Raw genomic sequence first — 20,192 nt, 5'->3', positions numbered from 1 at the left:
GTGAGTGTTTCACTGTAGGGGGGTTATTGCTTTAACAGCTCTGGGGAAGAAGCTGTCCCTGAGTCTGTTGGTGCTGGTTTTAATGTTCCTGTACCGCTTTGCTGATGGAAGCGGTACAAACAGTTCGGTGCCCGAGTGGGTGGGGTCTGTGGCAATGCGTCTTGCCTTCTTCTGGACTCGGGCAGTGTAAACTGAGTCCAGATCTGGTAGACTGCAGCCCACAATCCCCTGTGCTGTCCTCACTACCCGGACTAAGTCCTTCCTGTCCTGTGCTGTGCAGCTGCCATACCACACAGTCACACTGAGACACAGGATGCTTTCGATTGTGGCTCTGTAAAAGTTCATGAGCAGCTGAGTAGACAGTCCAGTCCGTTTCAACTTCCTGAGAAAGAAGAGCCGTTGTTGGGCCTTTTTCATCAGGTGTGAGGTGTTCACTGACCAGGAGAGGTCAGAGGAGATGTGGATGCCCAGGAACTTGATGCTGTCCACCCGCTCAACCGCCTCCCCAAGTATACAGACCGGAGCGTGATCGGTCTTCCTGGACCTCCTGTAGTCCACTATGACCTCCTTGGTTTTGCTGATGTTCAGGATGAGGTTGTTCCTGGAACATAAAGGGCACAGCACAGTGGCCTGTGGTGACCCTCCTTCACACACTTGAGGTGAAGCAGCCTGCCACTGAAGGAGCTGCCCAGTTCTGTCAGGGTCTCATGCAGGGGGTGGGGGGGGGGTCCTTCTCCATCAGAGAGGACAGCTGGGTTATCATCCATATAAAGAATTTCCCCTCAGGGATAAATAAAGGTATTCTGATTCTGATCAGATACACTGGGTCAAGGGGGTTCTCTTTAGGATTTTATCCAGTCTCTTCCTGTCTGCAGTGGAGATGCTGCTGCCCCAGCTGACCACTCCATAGAATAGAGCCAGTGCCACTGGAAAAGGTCCCGAGGAGGACCCCCTGCACTCCAAAGGGCCTCGGTCTCCTCAGCAGGTACAGTCTGCTCTGTCCCTTCCTGTACAGTGCAGTGGAGTTGTCTATCCAGTCCAGTTTATTGCTGAGGCGAACACCCAGGTACAGTTTGGTATGAGAGTCCACTATCTCAGTGTCCATTCCCTGAATGTTTGCCGATGCTGGGGTTGAGTGTCCACACCTGCAGAAATCCACCACAGGCTCCAACAATCACATATGTATTAAAAATCGGTAAAAAAAAAAGGAAGTTGAGGGAAAATAACTTAAAAGAGTAAATTAATATGTAAAGGAGGAAAATGAAATTATGGATGCTCATTATGTATGAATTTCTGCTCTGCCCCGCATGACCTGCTCTGTTACTGTTATCAAGGATATTTAACTTATTGTGTGTTTTAATGTTCTGTTCATAAAATGGAAAACAAAATGATGATAATATGAAAATTAAGTGACAGCATATAAATCTAAGACGAATATTTGGTCAAGTGGTATTAAGAAGTTTTAAGATAAGATAAGATAAGATGAACTTTATTGATCCCGCAGTGGGGAAATTCACTTGTCGTGGCAGCTCACAAGAACAGAAGAAGAGTGCAAAAAGCAAAAAGTGTGCAAAAACAGTCACAAAAAATATAGAGGTAAAATAAATTAACAATTTACAAAGTACAGTAAACACAGTACAATACACAGCTATACACAAGTCCTCATGAGGGAGGACAAGAGGACTAGACCATAGAATTATACAGTCTGACAGAAGTTTTTACTTATCACAAGTAAAAGTATTGCATCCAAAAACTTCACACATTTTATCAGCAAAATGCACTGAAAGCATCAAATGCAAAAGACTCCATCAAAATGGTTAAAATACTGAAGAACACGACTGACTCTCCAGCTGTGCTGTGACGTTTGTGCCTGCTTTCATTTTGAAGGAAAACAAATGCAAACCGGAAGTGATTCTATTCGGACACGGAAGTGATTCTTTTTGTTTTTTGTGCGATTGTAAGGCGCCCAACGCCAGTCTGTGTCCGTCATTTAGACTGCAGGAGCATCGAGTTCATCCCCACGAGTCCGTGTTTCACCTCCGGACCGGTTGCTGTTGTTGTTCTCGCCTACTTTGGCTCCCCTCCGATGCCCGCTAGCTGTTAGCTGTTAGCCGCTGCTGTTGTCCGTCATGGCGGCTGGAGGCGGCGCGGCTCCTGCGCACGTCGGCGATGTGGAGGAAGACGCTTCGCAGCTGCTGTTTCCTAAAGGTTTGTAACTCAAGTCAGACTCCTTCCACTTGTGCGCACGTTTATTACGTTATAGTCACTCAGACTTCAGATCTCACTGCGAACACACTAACGTTACGTCTTAATTGGTTAGCCGGTGTAACAGCATTATCCGCTTAGCCGAATGTGGGACTTTAGCTTTGTGTCGTGAAACTTACTGAACGAAAATAAGTGAAAATGGGTCAAATCTTACATTAAATCATACATTAAATCATCTCCTTGGCGATGTCTTTCGATATTTGTGTTTTCACAGAGTTTGTCCGGGTGTTCAGTGACAGAACTACAAACATGGCCGCCGCTATTCTCTTCTCCGTTGTCTAATCTGAAACTGCTTGTGTGTGTGTTGTTGTCGTTGTCCCAGAGTTTGAGAACGCGGAGACTCTGCTGAACTCGGAGGTCCACATGCTGCTGGAACACAGGAAGCAGCAGAACGAGAGCGCCGAGGACGAACAGGAACTGTCTGAAGTCTTCATGAAGACCCTGAACTACACGGCTCGATTCAGCCGCTTCAAGAACCGAGAAACCATCACTGCTGTCCGCAGGTCAGGGATCCGCTCTTACCAGTCTGTACATGATCCGGTCCTTTGTTTCAGTGTCTGTGGTCTGATGTGGACCTCACGCACCCCCACCTTCTGTCTCGTGTGTCTTCAGTCTCCTCCTGCAGAAGAAGCTCCACAAATTCGAGTTGGCCAGTTTAGCGAATCTGTGCCCTGAAGCTGCCGAGGAGGCCAAAGCCCTGATCCCCAGGTCAGTGTGACCCACCTCACAGCCAGACCCGAACCAGAGACCAGACACGTGAACTCAGTGAAGTGATCGTGTCTGTCTGTGTGTCTGTGTTTTGTCTGTGTGCAACATGGTGGACTCAGGATAGAAAAGGTTCATGTTAAGCTCACTGAAGCAGTTTCAGGTGATTATACACAAATGAAAACATAATCATGAATATTATGTTGGATTTCTGACTGTTTATCCTCCTTAAACCTGCACTTAGTGCAGCTTTAGATGTGATTCCTGAAGGAAACTTTTTGTTTTGTTTCTTTTAAATTCTGTTCTTGGATCATCTCAGACATGACAGATGGACTCCTGCTGATTGAATGTGTGTGCTTTCAGTTTGGAGGGTCGGTTTGAAGACGAGGAGCTGCAGCAGATCCTGGACGACATCCAGACCAAGAGAAGCTTCCAGTACTGAGACCAGGACTCCAGTCTGGGCTGTCCCGGGTCTCCCACCCAGACATCGGTCCCTGTCCCTGTCCCATTCTACAGTGTTTGATTTTTTTTATGTCCAGGACAACCGAACCCAACTGAACTGATCATGTGATCTGACGACATCCCAGTCCTCCAGGTGTTCTCTGAACGCGTCCTCACACAGGTGTTCCATCATTCAGGACCAAACTAAACAGAGTCAGTCTGTCCAGCTGAACGTTTCCTTCTGCTGTCACAATAAACTTTGATTTGTGTTTTTTTACACGACTGCTTCCTGTTGTGATTCTGTCCAAACATTTCGGCGTGCGGCCGTCGTTTCTCCTCCCGCTCTCACCGTATCCTGTCGTTCAGCTCGCCCGTGAACGTTGTGCGCTCTGTTGACAGGATGAAAATATGTGCAGCTGTTGTTGTATTTGTTTGCTGATTTTCTTAGTTCATTTGTGTGTGAATGTCAGCTGGCAGGGACGCCGTTGCTGCTTCCCTGAGCTGCAGTGGACAGGAAGTTGAGGAGGAGGAGGAGTCTTCCACACGTATGTGCTGTGCTGACTCCTTCAGTTATCATTTATTACTTTATCACTTATAGTTTAACCATTTTACCATTTATTATTCGACTGATCATTTAATCATTTGTCATCATGTAATCAACCTACATTTAATCATGTTTCATTTAACTGTTATTTCTTCCTTTGCGTATTCTTTGTTGTCTTTCACTGGTAGTAAACACATATAATCATTGACTTTCACATCGATCCTTTGACCCGTTTTGTTTCTCGTTTATCCTCGTATTTCTGCCTCTCTGAAGTTCTTTTGATGTTACGATGACAAACGAGGCCTCCATCCGATGTGAGCTGTGCTGATGTTTAAAGGATTCGGTTTTACGTACTTGTGAGGCTTGACGTGTCTGTGAGTTGGAAAGTCAGGGAGTTTCTGCTGAGCTGAGTGTTTGTGGTTAGCAACCGGTTTTGTCCTGTTCAAGCTGTGCATGTGCAGCTCTTAGCGCCACCACAGCAGCTGCAGACACTCCGACATCGAAGACAAAGGTAATCACAGCTGCATAAGTTCCCCTTCACTGACACTGACTGCTGCACCTGGACAGAACACCTGCTGCTGGGGCTGCTTTGTCCCGCTTATCAAATTTAAGTTGGATCAAATCTGAATGACTAAACTTTATAAGGTCACATATGAAACCTGAAGTCCATTTGTACCAATAATTTAAAGGCACGTAAAACAGCCAGACCAGTTCAATGTCTTTTTAAAACTTTTATTACTAATTCTCTTTGATCTTGTCTTTATGACTCTGTATCACCGAGTGAATAAACCCCCACAAAACATTACGAGCCCTCGTGTGATGGTTCATTCTGAGAGAGACATTACAAAACCTACAGAGACGCGTCAAACTCCACATTCTGTAGGGTTCAGAGCCTGTATGGGGACCCCTCCCAGGACTGACCAGGTGTTCGCGTCCGGTGAGGCCTCAGAACTGCCTGTTGGTTAGGGGTGTAAGTCCCAATAGAGTTCTTGAGTGACCAGGGCCGGTGCTGAGGGATCACAGGAGCCCTCTTCCACCGGTGGGGGTCCATAACAGGCGAACAGAGCGATCACCAAGGGGGGACGTCTTTGGGAGCTCTCACTCTCAGCTGCGACGTCCACATCGGGCCAGTGGGTAGGATCACATAAGAGGAGCGACCTCCTCCCCTTCCCGCCTCCACAAGCCTCAGTGTTGGTATGTTGTCAGACGTTGACACAGTAGGCTGCAGTGGAGTTTGTGTCGTCGGAGTCCTCCAGAGCTTCAGGCAGGACTCCGCCGGCTGTCCTCACCATCCTCACTGTGTTCCTGCCAAACAGAGTCCTCTCGTAGTCCATCAGCTGCCTCCAGAAGCCAGCGTTGGGTCGAATGAACGGCCGCTGCTCCAGAACGACTTCATGAGCCCGGCGGAGGCTGAGACCTTCAAACCTGCAAACATGGAGGACAGCAGTCGGCCAGCGGTGGAAGAAGTGATCAGGAGAGCAAACAGAGTCTCACAGCGAGGCCAGCAGTTTACCTCATCAGGTAGGCCATGATCAGAGCAGGGGATCGGCTCCTGCCGGCAGTGCAGTGGACGAGAGTCCGCCCTGTTTGGTTCCCGTTGATCCGTTCAGCGACTGGGTCAAAGTAGTTCCTCAGGGGGGCATGAGGTTGATCCTGAATGGGGACGTGGAAGACCTGAAGGCCATCCAGCTGAGGGTAAGACACATCCTGCAGTCCGCTGGCATTAATGATGAGCGTGATGTTTCTGCTGGAGAGGATGCTGAACTTCAGCGCCGAGTCCAGTCCGCTGAGGAACAGACCAGGACACACCTGAGAGACCGACATCACCAGCTGCAGGAAAAGAGCACATTTACCTGTAGGACCACACTGATGTCAGAACAACAGGTATTCCTGGATCATAATTACTGATGTTGTAGTGTCTGCTGCTGGGTGGTGTGTGACTTTCATTATGGGGATCAACACTCTTTTATCTTAACCTATGATGAATTACTTTTTGATTATATTTCGTGTTGATAATCTGAAACGTTTTCAAATAAATATGGAGAACTAATAGCTCTTCATTAAACTGTAGGAAAATACTCAAAGTACAACTAGATCAGAATTATGCCACCACTACTCGCATCTCTCCTAAGATTTCGGTGGCGAAAAATGTATTTGTCAGAAGTGGGATTCGAACCCACGCCTCCAGGGGAGACTGCGACCTGAACGCAGCGCCTTAGACCGCTCGGCCATCCTGACACTGAGATCAGTTAACATCCCGACTTGTATATGAATAAGACTACAATTCATGTTCCCTTTACCTTGTTTTTAATTGCAAGTACAACGTTAAAACTGCAAACCCTGTCAACTGGGATCAATCGACTAATTTTGACAGAATATGAATGATTTCAGTGTAAAGTGCAACTCGAACATGTTCAGGACGTGTCGGGACACACACACGGGCCTTCCGCGTGTGTCATGGGATGATGAGTCATAGTTTTAAACGCGTCGTTTCAGTTTTCTCTTCACTCCGACAGACTGACATGCACAGGTAAGATCTGTTTCTATTACCCAAACACACTAGTTTATTGCAGCAGGACAGTAAGTGTCTCATTACAGTCATGAATACAGATAAAAACCGAAACACAGGCTGCTCTCGCGATTTATTCCGGAGTTGAGCTGCCCTAAGAGGTTGACGCCAAACTTAATTCAGAAATGTCACGCTTTCAGGTTTCCTTCCTTACCTGCGCGCACCTCTTGGTTGTATTATAATATTTAACATATTTCTTCTGAGGTGCGTATATTCCGAAGTGTTCGGCCATCAGGTAACATTATTAAAGCTTTCGGGTGTGTCACGGCTCCAGACAGGAAAACAGGGCTCAGCTACACACACAGAGAATTTCATTTGAATAAGCGTCTGTGCTTTCATGTTAACGACACGGAAAACAAGAGAGGATCCTAACGACCGGCAGCCTGTGTGATGCGTCTGTTTTGCCGATATGTTAAAAAGATATGTCAAAGTATTAACCAACTGTAAGTGGGGGGAACAGGCAGCACTCTCACCTGTTTAGTCCTGATTTAGAATGAGGTTTAAATAACCTAAAGTCGGTAGACTTCCGGTCCTCATTTTCGCAATAAAAGCCCAAACAAACACATTGTGGTGTGTGTCCAGTCTATGTTAGATATTCCTAAAATTAATTTTGGAATTTTTGGAATAAATTTGATTACTGTACGCATACTTTGTTTGTTTTTTAATAACTACTGATTTTGTTATCTGGGCTCACCAAGCGAGGGTGTTAATACAACTCAAATTTCAGTTTCACGTTATTTATCTGTAGTACCGCATACATGTACATTTATATTTTAGGCATTTGCATTTTACTGCACAAGTAGACGCTATGAAGCTGTGACCACAGGCTTAAAAACTGAAATCAATCCTGTTTTAGAAAGCACTGACTTGACGTTTTTGTATTGACTGACAGTGTTGACACAATCATTCCACAGCTCAAACCTTCAGGTTCTTTTCAGTTGGTCAGTCTACACTATCCATCCATCTGCTGCTTCTGATCCAGGTTTAAACCTGAGATCAGGCACTTGTGACATACGTCCTGACTTTATTATCCTGAATGTTCGTTGTTGTTGTTCTGTTTTGTTTGTTTGTTTTTTGACTATGTAAATGTGTAATGGAAATTCTCAGAAGCAGCATCTTTGTAAACACCACACGTCATCATGTTTTGACGGCGAGGTCGTAGGGGGTCAACTCGCCACGGACAGGACAGATAAGGAGGCCAAACCCCCCCCCGATACACTGCGTAACTGAGATAAAGCGAAAAAGCGACATAAACCCACACGCCTTTGGCCATTGCTCATTTCCTCGTCTCTTCCTTGTGAGAGCTGTGGGCCCGTTTGCAAACGTGTGATTAAACTTGCAGAAATACAGAGCTGACTCGGTGCTGAAAGTGAAACCTGCGCACAGCTAGAGGACTCAGCCTCCCGTCAAAGAGGGTGGAGACGAGAGAATGAGCGCACGGCTGACGGCGTTTGAAAATGGAGGGCCAGGGGAAGAGGAAGGGGCCGAGGGCGCAGAGGGACAAGAGATAGAAGATCTGATGTCTGCTTCAAGTGCGGAAAGACCGGACGTTGGGCCTGAGGCTGTCCCGAAAACAAAGAGACAGAGTAAGACCCCCTCAATGCGCTTGTTTGCTCACAAGGTGGAGTCCCCACCATCCACCCGTTTGCTGGCATATGGAAAAAGATTACATGAGTGCTTGACCTGTGGTTCCAAATACGATGAGTTGTGGTGATTCATAGCACACAGTGCAACGATGGTACTGATGAGAATTTCAATTACATATTTTTATATGTGAGTTCTTTAAAGTCTTCAAATGTAACTTTGTGAGTCCTGCTGAAACCCTGATCCACAAACCAGTTTCTGTTCTGTTTTTGGTTTTGAAGTAGATGACATGAAAATGCAGAATCAGAACACAAAAAGGTTGACCTCCACCGCAGCTGCCCCTGATCAGGCCCAGAAAAATGTCATCCCGAAGGTCCGCTATCACCCGACCATCCAGACTCCAACACGTGGAGACGGAGCACGAGCCAAAACCAGAACTAGTCAAAACCAGAAGACTAGACCTCCTGTACACCACGTTCACAATGGTACTGATAATAAGGCTCAGGTTAATCCAGTTCCTGCTGTGAGACGACGTCCTAATGGAGGACAAAAACAAAAACAGAGAGCTGCTACAGATCCAGATCCAAAACAAAAACCAGATGAGCTCTCTGACACAGCCACTCCCAGACCAGAGCAGGTCTCTCTAGATTTGGAAGTTCCACTGGACAGGTCTGTTGTCAAAGAAGTGGAGGTTCAGACCCGTGGACAAAGAACCAATCAGAACTGGTTTGACTGGAGGAAGAACCGGATCACAGCCTCTGTGGCTCACTACATCGCTAACTGCCGCTTTGTTAACGGCAAGAGTAAAACCCCGCCCATTTCCTATGTGGCGGCTGTGACAGGTAGGTCATATCCCCAAATCAGCTGACCTTTACTCCTGCTCTGAGATGGTATCTTTGGGTTTTGCAGTGTATTTGACGTGTACCATGAGGTTTTAGTTTGGCTCATGTCCCATCAGCTAACATGGAGGGGGAGGAGTACTGCAGCCAGCCACCAGGGGGCGACCAGATGTACAATCAGTGGGTTAAACAAGACACTCAGAGCAGATTCAAGAAAACTGACTTTAAAGTTTGGGACAATAATGTTTTGAACTTTTTATTTAAAAATGGCTAAAATTTATGTGAATATTAGGAAAGTTCAGGGGAGTCTTGGCTTCCAATGAGTGAGGGGGGTTGGCTGGTCCAACCCAGAGTTGACTGCAACCACAGAAACAACTAGCTTGTTAGCATGCTATCTTTAGCTAATTAGCAGTAAGCACAAATTACAACTGAGTGCGATGGGAAAGTCATCAGTTTGGCAGGTATTTGGTCATAAAGTAAAGCAAAAATAAGATATTTGATTGAAAAATCAGACGATCACGAATGTCTGAACCACATTTCAGCACAATCCATCTATTAGTTGACAAGTCAAATTGTGGGTTGTTACTGGTTGGAGAATTAGGAAAAGATGACAGACTGGTTCTGTATTGATGAAACTGGTTCTGACTGCACAGGTCAGAGACGGAGCATCCATACCAGAGCCATGAACTGGGGGATCCACATGGAGGCAGAGGTGGTCCGCAAATATCAGGTATTAAAGATGTGTGATATCAACTGAGGGAAACACGAAATCATATCAATTTTTTTACCGACTTGATGATGACGATGACGATGATGTCCTCCTGCAGGAAATGAAGACCACTGCCTTGGGTCGGCCGGTCTTGGTTCGAGAATGTGGTCTGTTCATTGATGATCAGCGACCCTGGTTGGCTGCAAGTCCTGACGGCATCGTGACGGACAGGCAGACCGGCCAATGGCTGCTCTGCCTGGAAGTGAAGTGTCCCTACAAGCACAGAAACAGTTGGGTGGAGGACGCCTGCAGGAACGACCGCGCCTTCTGTCTGGAAATACAGGATCGTGACGGATCGCAGCCCGGAGAGGTGAAAAAAAAAAAAATCTCTGTCCAGGCACGTCTGTCCTCTCCTTGCTGTCAGCGTCTCATTGTCCAGTCTTTTCTTTCCTGTCCTCCCCCTGCTGGTAACATCCCACCTACTTCTTTCTTGTCTCCAGTGTCCAGTCCTGTCCTAGTAGTCCTCTTCTTGTCTTTAACATGTCCTTCCCGTCTTTCTGTCCCAGTCCCCGGTCTACAGTCTGAAGAGGACTCACAGTTACTTCACACAGATCCAGTGTCAGCTGGCAGTGACGGGCCTACAGCAGGCCGACCTCGTCGTCTTCACCCTGAAGGAGACGGCCATCGTCCCGGTGACCTTTGACCCTGACTTTTGGGAAAAAACGGCATCCAAACTGGAGAAGTTTTACAAGGACGCCGTCCTGCCTTACATTAGAGAGAGGAGACAGCAGGATGCAAAAGCAGCCGGGACTCCAGAGCCATAGAGCCCCAGCAGCTCTGTGGCGACTTCTGTGGAGCTGCAGGACGAACTGTGACATCAAACCGTCCTATCTGACGTCACATGACCTCCACTCACGTTCTCCATGGACCATTTTGCTTTAGAAAGACCTTTTTTCTTTTAAATCACCTGAATTCACGCTGACTAATTCCTGCTTTATCTCCATCGACAGCCGCTAAGCCTTGTCCTGCTCCACACGGGCATGACGACGTCTTCCCAGCCTGGGATCAATCAAGTATATCTATCCATCTATCCATCTATCTATCTATCCATCTATCTATCTATCCATCGATCTAAATCATCACATGCTGTGGCTCCGTTTGCAGACGGATGAATTAAACTTGCGAGTTGACTTTGAGTCCTGTGTTTGCGTTTTCTTTGATTTGAACAACATCCGCTCGCTCCTTTCATTTGTCTTTCATTCTTTCACTTTCATTTGTCTCAGTTATCTGAGCTCCTTGTGCAGAAATTATTTTACCAAAAACTCCTCGGTGTGAAATTCATCTTTTTACACATTTTCACCACCTTTTTGTGAACTGATCAGGCAGTTCGAGGGCATTGAACACTGAAACACACCTGACACCTGTCCCAAAGGTGCCACCTGAGATAAAGAATCAGAGTTTTGTTCACCTGCTGGAAACATTTTCGAGATGTTCAAGTTATGTTGTGGGCCTGACCTTTGTGGAAATAACAAAGTATGAATAAGACTGCGATGGATGACGTTTATTACCAGTAAAACCAGCTGGACAGAGAAACTGAACTCATGATATAATGGTTTTTATTTTGGGTCTGAATGTAAATATAAGGTTTGTCTCATTGTTCAGTCCTTTAAAACTGCTAAAAGCTCAAACCTCCGCGAGTCGATGATACAAAACAAAATCAGGTTTAAAGTGACGATAAACTGACGACCGACGGCTGTCTGACTTTTAAATAAACTCCAAATCTTTCATGATTCCTCCTCGCCCAGAGTTCACTGTGACCTCACCAGGTGAACAGAAATGACCAATCAGCTTGAAGCAGATCATCACCTGAAGCAGGAGGTGAGACAGTTCAGAGAAGAAAGCGTCCTCAAGTCTGCTCTGACAGCCGATTGGCTGCTATGATTTTGAGGAGGGGCGGGGCTTATGTTAGTGGTGGGTGGGTCTGTCAGCAGGGGGCGGGGCCTCACAGGTAACCCTCCTTCTTAAACTGCTCGTGCAGGATGTCTCGGTACTCGTCGAAGCCGCCGTCGATGCGTCTAACTTTTCCTCCTTCACACACCCACAGCTCCTTACACACCAACCGGATCAGACGCTCGTCATGTGACACCAGGATGACCCCGCCCTGAAACACATGACATCACACAGTAAGAAAACACACCTGAGATCCACCTGTGCCCTGACGCACCACAAACACGCACACTCACTTTGAACTTGTTGAGGGCTTTAGCCAGAGCCTCGATGGTCTCCATGTCCAGGTGGTTGGTCGGCTCGTCCAGGATGTAGAAGTTTGGACTGAAGGACGGAGGGACACACATCATCATCATCAATGTCAACAACGTCAACAGCAACTGGACCCTGAACATTTGATTACCATGGCATGGTCATCTGTGCGAAGGCCACCCGGCTCTTCTGTCCTCCTGACAGACTAGCCACCGGCCTCGTGGCCAGCTCTCCAGTGATACCGTAGCCTCCCAGCTGGTGGCGGTACTCCTCCTCCGTCCGACCTGGGGCACAAACACCAGCCAATCAGAATTCAGATTAAGTTACAGGACGGAGCACTCGGGAGTTTGTGGTTACTTGTTCCCAGAACTCCGCCTCAGTATGATGCGACTGTTGTTGTTGCTGTTGTTCCTGTGGTTACCGGGGAACCTGTTGAGCAGCAGCTCCACAGAGCAGACGTTCAGGTCCAGCTGGTCCACGTGATGCTGACTGAAGTAACCGATCTTCAAGTTCCTGATGAGAAATTAAAACCACCAGCAATCAGTTCAGTTTGCTATCTGCAGTATATCAGCAGTATTACGTTCAAACAGTTCTGTACGAACAGCAATCGTTCAGGTAAACGGAGTCGGGTAAAAGCTCTGCTCCGATTGGTCCATTGGTCTTCTTACCTGTGAGCTTGTCTGACTCCGTTGACTGGCGTCAACTCGCCCATCAGCAGTTTGAGGATGGTCGATTTACCGGCACCGTTTTCACCCACCTGACAGCAAACATCGACACGTGAGCTCCAGCACAGACCTGATTCTGCGTTATTGATCAGCATGATTAGCTGTGGCTTTTCACACTGATGTTTTTGTTAAATCAAGCGTTTCTCATGAGCTCCTCGACATGTGACTCGTACTGAAGGATCGACTTCTTAAACACTTGAACCTGCTGATTTTACTGATGACACTTACGATGCAGATGCGAGACTCGAGGTCGGCTGACAGGTTGAGTCCAGAGAAGAGCCGCTGGTCCGGAGAGTAATAAAACTCCACTTCATCTAACTGCAGGATGGGAGGAGACAACTTCTCAAAGTTATCTGGGAATCTGCGAGAAGAGAAACATAACATGTCCGTCAATCAATCAATCAATGAGTCGACGAGGCAACATGGACATGAATGGACAACAGAATGAAACAGCTGCTCCAGAAGCAGCAACAGCAGGTTTTTAATGTCAGGTTTCTCCTCAGTGTTGAGTCAAACAGGACAAAAGGTTTCAGTTTGTCCTGAAGGTGGCGCCAGAGGGAAGCTCATGTTGGGATCATGTTGGCAGCAGTTTGACTGTTCCCTGATGCATCTAAAGTGTGTTCTGGTGGTCAACTACAATTAAAAATTAACATCTTTAATTGAGACGACAAGAAACGTGAAAATATAAAGCAAACTGTAAAACCTGAACAGACAGGACTGTCAGAACCACATCAGTCCGACACTGAACACGGACACGTCCAACAGAAACTCCCAGTGCTCAGACTGAACTACAGCCAGCACACAACCTTTTAATCCTGTTATTTCAGTTCAACATGAAATCACCTTAAAAATTACTACACACAATACACAGTAATACTGCAATACTGGGATATGGAGGAGATTATGTGAATAACACAGATGTACGGGTAAAGTTTAGATTATGATAAATGTGAGTCTGAAGCAGAACACACCCAGCGGCTGCTGAGGTTCACCTGCTCACCTTAAAGTGACCTCGGTTTCTTTCTCAATGGGCTTCAGTTCAGGTCTGCAGGAGAAAAGCAACACGTTCAGAAGAGAGCGAGGGGGGACATCAGATACACACCTGGGACACCTGGGAGCAGCGTCTGTCTGCTCAGGTAGGTCAGCAAAACACAAGTGTTTCCCAGTCCAGGTCTGTGAGGTGCGTCTGAGGTATGTGACGTGCATCAGAGGTATGTGAGGTGTGCCTGAGGTATGAGAGGTGTGTCTGAGGTATGTGACGTGTGTCTGAGGTATGTGACGTGTGTCTGAGGTATGTGACGTGTGTCTGAGGTATGTGACGTGTGTCTGAGGTACGTGAGGTGCGTCTGAGGTATGAGAGGAGGTACGTGACGTGTGTCTGAGGTACGTGACGTGTGTCTGAGATATGAGAGGTGTGTCTGAGTTACGTGACGTGTGTCTGAGGTATGAGAGGTGTGTCTGAGGTACGTGACGTGTGTCTGAGATATGAGAGGTGTGTCTGAGGTATGTGACGTGTGTCTGAGGTATGTGACGTGTGTCTGAGATATGAGAGGTGTGTCTGAGGTATGTGACGTGTGTCTGAGGTATGTGACGTGTGTCTGAGGTATGAGAGGTGTGTCTGAGGTATGTGACGTGTGTCTGAGGTATGTGACGTGTGTCTGAGATATGAGAGGTGTGTCTGAGGTATGTGACGTGTGTCTGAGGTATGTGACGTGTGTCTGAGGTATGTGACGTGTGTCTGAGGTACGTGAGGTGCGTCTGAGGTATGTGAGGAGGTATGAGAGGTATATCTGAGGTACGTGACGTGTGTCTGAGGTACGTGAGGTGCGTCTGAGGTATGTGAGGAGGTATGAGAGGTGTGTCAGGTGTATGAACACTCACAGCTTCTCCAGCAGTTTGAGTTTGCTCTGGACCTGAGCTGCTCTGTTAGCGTTGTAACGAAACCTGTCAATAAACACCTGAAACACAAGCACGTCAATGACACAATGCATTCTGGGAAAACAGCCACATCATGTGACCATCCAACAAAAACTATCACTGTTTTCTTTTTTTTTTTTTCCTAAAGCATAGTGCAAAGTACCACACGGTGGTACTGCAGTAGTACCTATACATGTTGTCAGTACTGCAGTAGTAGTACCTGTATATGCTGTCTGTACTGCAGCTGGGCCTCGTACTCTCGGTGTTGGTTCTTCAGTCTGTCTTCTTTGGTTTTAATAAAGTTTTCATAGTCGCCACGGTAACTGTCCAGCCTCTGGGAGTGCAGGTGGATGATGTCTGTTACGACGGCGTTGAGGAAGTTTCTGTCGTGGGAGACGACCAAGATGGTGGACTGCCACGTCTGTGGGAGGAGGTATTGTTTATGACTTGTTAGCTCTTGGCTAACTGTTCTCATTGTTTTCAATGGGAAATGCTAACATTAAAGAGAGACCCAGTTCAGACCTGTAGGTAGTTCTCCAGCCACAGGATGGCTCGGACGTCCAGCATGTTGGTCGGCTCTGAAACACACAGAGGAAGAATACATCAGAATACTGCCACAGTACTACTGCTAATACAACTACTACTGCATCTGTACTCCTCTCATTAAGTTACAAAACTACTACTACTACTGCCACAGACAACAGTACTCCTCCTCCTAATTCTACAACTCGATTCCTACTTCACCAACCCCCACTCACTGGACTTCTTATGCTACCATAAGTCCTCCTACAAATAGTACTCCTGAACTGCTACTACCTCTCTGACACGCTCTCCTTCTCGTATTTCTGCTCCTCCTTGACTACAATACTAAACTACTGGTACTCCTGTTACTACAAGTGGCTCTGATGCTCCTCCTCCTCGTCCTGTTGTGGACTGGACTCGAGTCCAGAGGAGGATCCGACTCACCGTCCAGCAGCAGCAGGTCCGGCCTGGTGACAACACAAAATAAGGGCACTGTTAGACAGCAGTCCATCATGAGGACTTCCTGTCTGTCAGCAGCATGTGGACACACACATGCTTGTACTTGTGCACAGACCGACTGACTGAGAGGACAAACTGCTGACATGTAAAGAATCAGAAAGCTGAAACTCACCGAGCAAACAGAGCTCTGGCCAACGCCAACCTCATCCTCCATCCTCCTGAAAACTCCCTGTACACACACACACACACACACACGTTATTCTAAACCAGCATACAGTAAAACAGTGTACAGGTGCGTCCTCCTCAGGTAGCCGGAGAGTCCCTGCTGCAGTCAGGTTTGGTATAAACCTCCAGGTCATGAATGGAAGTCAATGCAGAGCTCTCCTAAGTCAAGTGTTTTCGTTATCAAAATGTGTGTGTGTGTGTGTGTGTGTGTGTGTTAGAGACTCACTTGGTGGCCTGCTGTTGCATTTTGGGAGAGAATCCGAGACCAGCCAGGATGACGGATGCTCTGATTGGATGAGACAGATGTCAATCAGAAACACATCAGCAGTGCAGTGATTGCAGTGTAAACGTCTTGGGTGTGATGCTGCTGCCCCCTGCTGGTAGCCACAAGTGCTTAGAGGTAATTAACTCCACGTATTAACTGCGGTTTGGACTCTAAACTGCAGGAATATCTTACCTTAGGAATTTCGATTTCACTGCCTTCTTCTAAATCACCTCTCAGCACTTTTACTGTTTTACTTTTTTTTACTGTTTTGACTTTTTTCAGCTGAAGAAGTTTTGTGCTCTGTAACACACTGCCTGCTTCCTATAGACTTATACACCTATAGACCTGTGACAACGGCATCAGACTGCTGCTTAAACGATGGCGTCGTGCCAGCCGGACGTCACACACGCAGGCTGTCACTTTGTGGGTGCTGATCACAATTGTGTGTCTGTGATGTGAACGTGTGTGTACCGTTTAATGTGTTTATTGTGTTCTCTGTAAATCTTGTTTTTTTACTGTCATGTTGTTATGATTTGTGTCTTCACTGCAGTGAAGCTGTAGTGTGGGTGTAGTTTTTGCTGCTGTAGGGTTGTAGGTCTGTTAGACTGTGCGGTTGCCACGGTTACCGGGCAGGCGCTTTGTCGGCCTCGATCTCCTCCAGCTTGCCGTAGATCTCTGACAGCCGTGTGCTCTCCGTCCCGTCAGCACTGAGACAAAAAACAGACAAAGAGACGGTTGGAGCTTTTAGTTCCCGCCTCTGCGTGCGTGTCCTCTTTTCAGTCACGACTGTACGTCGGCGTCTTACGTTCCGTTGGCGATGCGAGCGTTGAGCCTCTTCTCCTCGCCCAGCAGCTGCTCTCTCAGGGTGTCGCTCTCCAGGACGCTCTGCAGCGCCATCGTCTCGTCTCCGGCCACTTCCTGCTCCACGTGGAGGATGGAGATGTGAGCCGGGACGCGGAGGTTACGACTGGCCAGCATCTTCAACAGCGTCGTCTTGCCCAAACCGTTCCGGCCAATCAGACCGTACCGCCGGCCAAATGCCAGAGAAAGCTCCGCCCCCTGCAGCAAACACCTGGAGAGACACGTCCATCACAACCTCAGACATATTCAGTTTGTCTCTTTATTTCTGTCTCCTCCCTCGGCTCACCTTTCTCCAAACGAGACGTCAAAGTTCTCAATGCGGATGTCGTAGCTGCGGTTCTTCCCTGATTGGTCGGCTCGATTGTCCTTCTTACTGCTGGCCTGACTGGCCGACGCCTCCTCCAGGACTCTGTGAGAGACAAAAGAGGAGGACAGGTGAGGGAAGGTGAGGACAGGTGAAGGAAGATGAGGGTTGAGGACAGGTGAGGGCAGCTGAGGGCAGGTGAGGGCATGTGAGGCAAGGTGAGTGCTGAGGACAGGTGAGGGCAGGTGTGTACTGACAGCGGACTGGAGGCCTTCTGAGAGTCCTTCTCATTCCTGCGCTCATGTTTGGCTTTCAGCTTTGCTTCAGCCTTCTCCAGTTTCTTAGCGTCCACCGTCTGTAGAGACGCAGACAGGAAGTGATGCGTTTAATGTCACATGTTCAAATCCAACAGTCAGAGACTTTAAAAAACAATCCTTTCTGAAAGTCGCAGTAGCAAACCCGACTGTTTTACTGTCTGAGCTCGTTGTCGATTGGTAAATATTTGGTGAAATTAAGATACAAAAGAGAATAAAAACATCCGGTGCTCATCAGATTCACAACAGTGGAACCAGTGGAAAAGGCGACTCGGCTCGTGTCTTCACTCACCGTGTTCTGAGGACGTTTCATCATCCAAATACCCTGAACATCTTTAGCTGCGCTGACTGAAGAAAGAGGAGACACGCTGGGTAAAATGTGACCTTATTTCTTCTGTAAACGTCTTATCAAACGTCAGTGAAGGTTAGAACACATGAAGGCCGTTAAGAGGCGACGTTTTATCGCTGAGATGTGATGCGTTTGTTACCCGTGTCTGCAGAGATCTGAGAGAGCTGCACTGGGGCGTCCAGCAGCACCTGCCTCTGAGAGCCGTGATGGCTGTTCCTGTTTAAAACACACACAACACGTTAGTCCCGACCCAGTGGCTCGCCACGTCCCCGAGAAAAACCCTAAAGTCTTCCCTCTGTGAACACTGGTCGCCATGAGGCTCTGTTGTTATTTATGAATCATAAACTCGTGTTCTTCTGTCTCCTAAAGCTCTCGACTCGACTCGACTCGACTCGACTCGACTCGAGCTCCGGCTTACAATTTCAGAGTGTCGAACATCTGGAGGCAGATGTCTCTGATGTCGTCCTCGTTTTTACTGTCAGCAGACACTTCCTGCAGGACTCCTCCGATGGCGTCGTAAACCTCCTCTCCATCCTCAAAGTCTGCTCCGCCGCTGTCCAACACACCTGAAACACAAACACACACGCTGAGGCTCGGCCACACGCGCCAACAGCAGCTGCCAGGTGCTGGGATCCTGTTCAAAAACAGGTTTCAGTGTTCAGTGTGAACACCAAACACTGGACATAAAGCCGAACCAGGATCCAAGCGTGCACCGATCACATCCTGCTCCGTTTCAGTCTGCCGTAATTTCACTCAAACAATACTTCGCTCAAACATTTTATTTTACTTTCTGTTACTTCACTTTTTCTACTCCACTACAGTACTGAAGGAAATATTGTACGTTTTACTGTGTTATCAGTATTATTTTCAGTGTTGTAGATTATTAGCCCACAGGACAAAGAGCAGATAAAGTCAGACTCGTCTCCAGCAGGACAAACTTCGGGAATCTGACACACCAATCAGCTCTTCTAGTTGTTCCTGAAGCTGACATTTGGACACGACTCTCACTTTCTCATTCAGCTGCGTGATTTGGCGACACTTCGACTACAAGCACAAGGCTGTTCAAAGTGACCCGAGTCGGACTGTCTCGCCTTGACGGGTCACAATCAGCGTCACACCTGAGCAGCAGCTGCTGAAGTCGAGAAGCAGGCGCTCGTGTCATGAAGTGTTTGCTGTGATGACGGCAGGGTGGCGACAGCCTGTCAGCTCGGCAGGCTGAGGGCAACGAGGCCAAACAGAGTTTTGAGTGGAGCACCTTCACATGAACCTGTTGAGCTGACACCACCTGCCAGCCAGTCGGTCCTCCATACGTCCTCCACACGTCCACCACAGCTGGCGAACGAGAAGTGATCTGTGACAAGACATCTTAGGAGCACGCGTGAAAGTGGCCCAAATGAGCACTGAAAAGTTCAGGTTCCATGTGATTTGTTTTGTTCACACTTTCATGGAACAAACTGATCTGAGTCACAAAACCAAACTGACATCTACTGAAGCACGTAGTCTTAGGGGCAGCTGTCCACTTTGTCCAGCTGGTGGTCCATCTGTGGTGCTGACTCATGTGAACCCGATGGGTCCCTCTTCACAGTCTGAACTTTATCATTGTTTCATTTATCTAACAACTTTACTGTTGACAAGTAATGGCGGAATATTTCCCCCTCCTCTGTTCTGAACTCCAACGGTCTTCTCAGTAGTTCTTCCTGTGTACTTTCCCCAGTAATCTCACCAGAACTACAGCCACTTGTACTCTTGTAATACTCCCCCAGGGCACCGCAAAGGCTCCTGCGAGTCGGCGTTCAGGGTTTGGCCCAGTCAAACCGGACGCTGATCCGCAAACTATTCATGTTTTAGGTCCAGCTAATCTAACGTCAGCGAGCCATGCCGTGCTAACCGGTGTCCCTCCTCCGAACACAGTCAGCCCGGTTAGCTCATTAGCTCTGCGGCTAAGAGCAGCGGCTCCCCGGCTAACAGGCCGGTTAAAGACCGGGCTGGACCACTCCGCAGGTCCGCTACACAGCGACTCCGTCCCCGGCCTCTCACCTGTAATGTAGTGGAACACCTCCGAGTCGATCTCAGGAAACTCGTTCTTCAGAATGTCCACGTACGTCGCCATGATACCCGGCCCTGGACTCTTGCTGCGACACGCATGCGTCGATATGCGACAGCGCCGTGGATTCTGGGAGATGACGTTTTGTGATGACGTCAAACTATAAAAGCCTACAAATGAGTCGATAGGAAATAACAACGGTTGTTTTCTATATGCTGTCTCTCATCAGATTACCACGTGTCCTTTTCATTATGATGTTACAATTATTATTCTACTTTATATTAAATCTTTC

At 47.6% G+C, this 20,192-nt stretch overlaps 4 protein-coding genes and 1 non-coding gene across 10 annotated transcripts; 2 read left to right on the top strand and 3 right to left on the bottom strand.

The window, feature by feature from the left end:
- The first annotated feature begins 1,900 nt into the window (after positions 1 to 1,900).
- polr2d (RNA polymerase II subunit D) lies at positions 1,901 to 3,690 on the top strand. Its single transcript, XM_046388319.1, has 4 exons — positions 1,901 to 2,208; positions 2,588 to 2,768; positions 2,878 to 2,973; positions 3,334 to 3,690. The coding sequence occupies exons 1-4, from the start codon at positions 2,130 to 2,132 to the stop codon at positions 3,410 to 3,412; spliced, it is 435 nt and encodes a 144-aa protein (XP_046244275.1). The 5' UTR covers positions 1,901 to 2,129; the 3' UTR covers positions 3,413 to 3,690.
- Positions 3,691 to 4,671: 981 nt separating this feature from the next.
- On the bottom strand, positions 4,672 to 7,051 carry LOC124058774 (dual specificity protein phosphatase 14). 2 transcript variants are annotated; one of them, XM_046388315.1, is made up of 3 exons: positions 6,998 to 7,051; positions 5,469 to 5,785; positions 4,672 to 5,380 (listed from the first exon to the last, which is right to left on the bottom strand). In XM_046388315.1, exons 2-3 carry the CDS (start codon positions 5,777 to 5,779, stop codon positions 5,158 to 5,160), a joined length of 534 nt encoding a protein of 177 aa, XP_046244271.1. In that variant the 5' UTR covers positions 5,780 to 5,785; positions 6,998 to 7,051; the 3' UTR covers positions 4,672 to 5,157. The 2 variants fall into 2 exon arrangements, with proteins under 2 accessions (XP_046244271.1, XP_046244270.1); XM_046388314.1 differs by having other exon boundaries at positions 6,679 to 6,999.
- Positions 6,111 to 6,193, bottom strand: trnal-cag. The gene has a single exon. It is a non-coding gene; the product is annotated as a tRNA-Leu (tRNA).
- On the top strand, positions 6,327 to 10,852 carry LOC124058716. 5 transcript variants are annotated; one of them, XM_046388232.1, is made up of 5 exons: positions 6,327 to 6,485; positions 8,393 to 8,950; positions 9,601 to 9,677; positions 9,775 to 10,026; positions 10,223 to 10,852. In XM_046388232.1, exons 2-5 carry the CDS (start codon positions 8,398 to 8,400, stop codon positions 10,478 to 10,480), a joined length of 1,140 nt encoding a protein of 379 aa, XP_046244188.1. In that variant the 5' UTR covers positions 6,327 to 6,485; positions 8,393 to 8,397; the 3' UTR covers positions 10,481 to 10,852. The 5 variants fall into 5 exon arrangements, with proteins under 5 accessions (XP_046244188.1, XP_046244186.1, XP_046244185.1 ...); XM_046388230.1 differs by having other exon boundaries at positions 8,390 to 8,950; XM_046388229.1 differs by lacking the exon at positions 6,327 to 6,485 and adding an exon at positions 7,608 to 8,110.
- Positions 10,853 to 11,255: 403 nt separating this feature from the next.
- abcf3 (ATP-binding cassette, sub-family F (GCN20), member 3) lies at positions 11,256 to 20,045 on the bottom strand. Its single transcript, XM_046388160.1, has 21 exons — positions 19,894 to 20,045; positions 18,275 to 18,422; positions 17,996 to 18,072; positions 17,800 to 17,855; positions 17,451 to 17,548; positions 17,176 to 17,298; positions 16,834 to 17,100; positions 16,655 to 16,735; positions 15,990 to 16,049; positions 15,711 to 15,767; positions 15,524 to 15,546; positions 15,080 to 15,135; positions 14,778 to 14,978; positions 14,522 to 14,598; positions 13,641 to 13,685; positions 12,869 to 13,001; positions 12,584 to 12,672; positions 12,337 to 12,428; positions 12,067 to 12,199; positions 11,900 to 11,987; positions 11,256 to 11,817 (listed from the first exon to the last, which is right to left on the bottom strand). Exons 1-21 carry the CDS (start codon positions 19,964 to 19,966, stop codon positions 11,659 to 11,661), a joined length of 2,136 nt encoding a protein of 711 aa, XP_046244116.1. The 5' UTR covers positions 19,967 to 20,045; the 3' UTR covers positions 11,256 to 11,658.
- Between the last annotated feature and the right edge of the window lie 147 nt (positions 20,046 to 20,192).

This window comes from Scatophagus argus, chromosome 5 (genome assembly GCF_020382885.2).
Source record: "Scatophagus argus isolate fScaArg1 chromosome 5, fScaArg1.pri, whole genome shotgun sequence".
Classification (NCBI taxonomy): Eukaryota; Metazoa; Chordata; class Actinopteri; family Scatophagidae; genus Scatophagus; species Scatophagus argus.
This window is presented reverse-complemented; position numbering and strand designations above follow the sequence as displayed.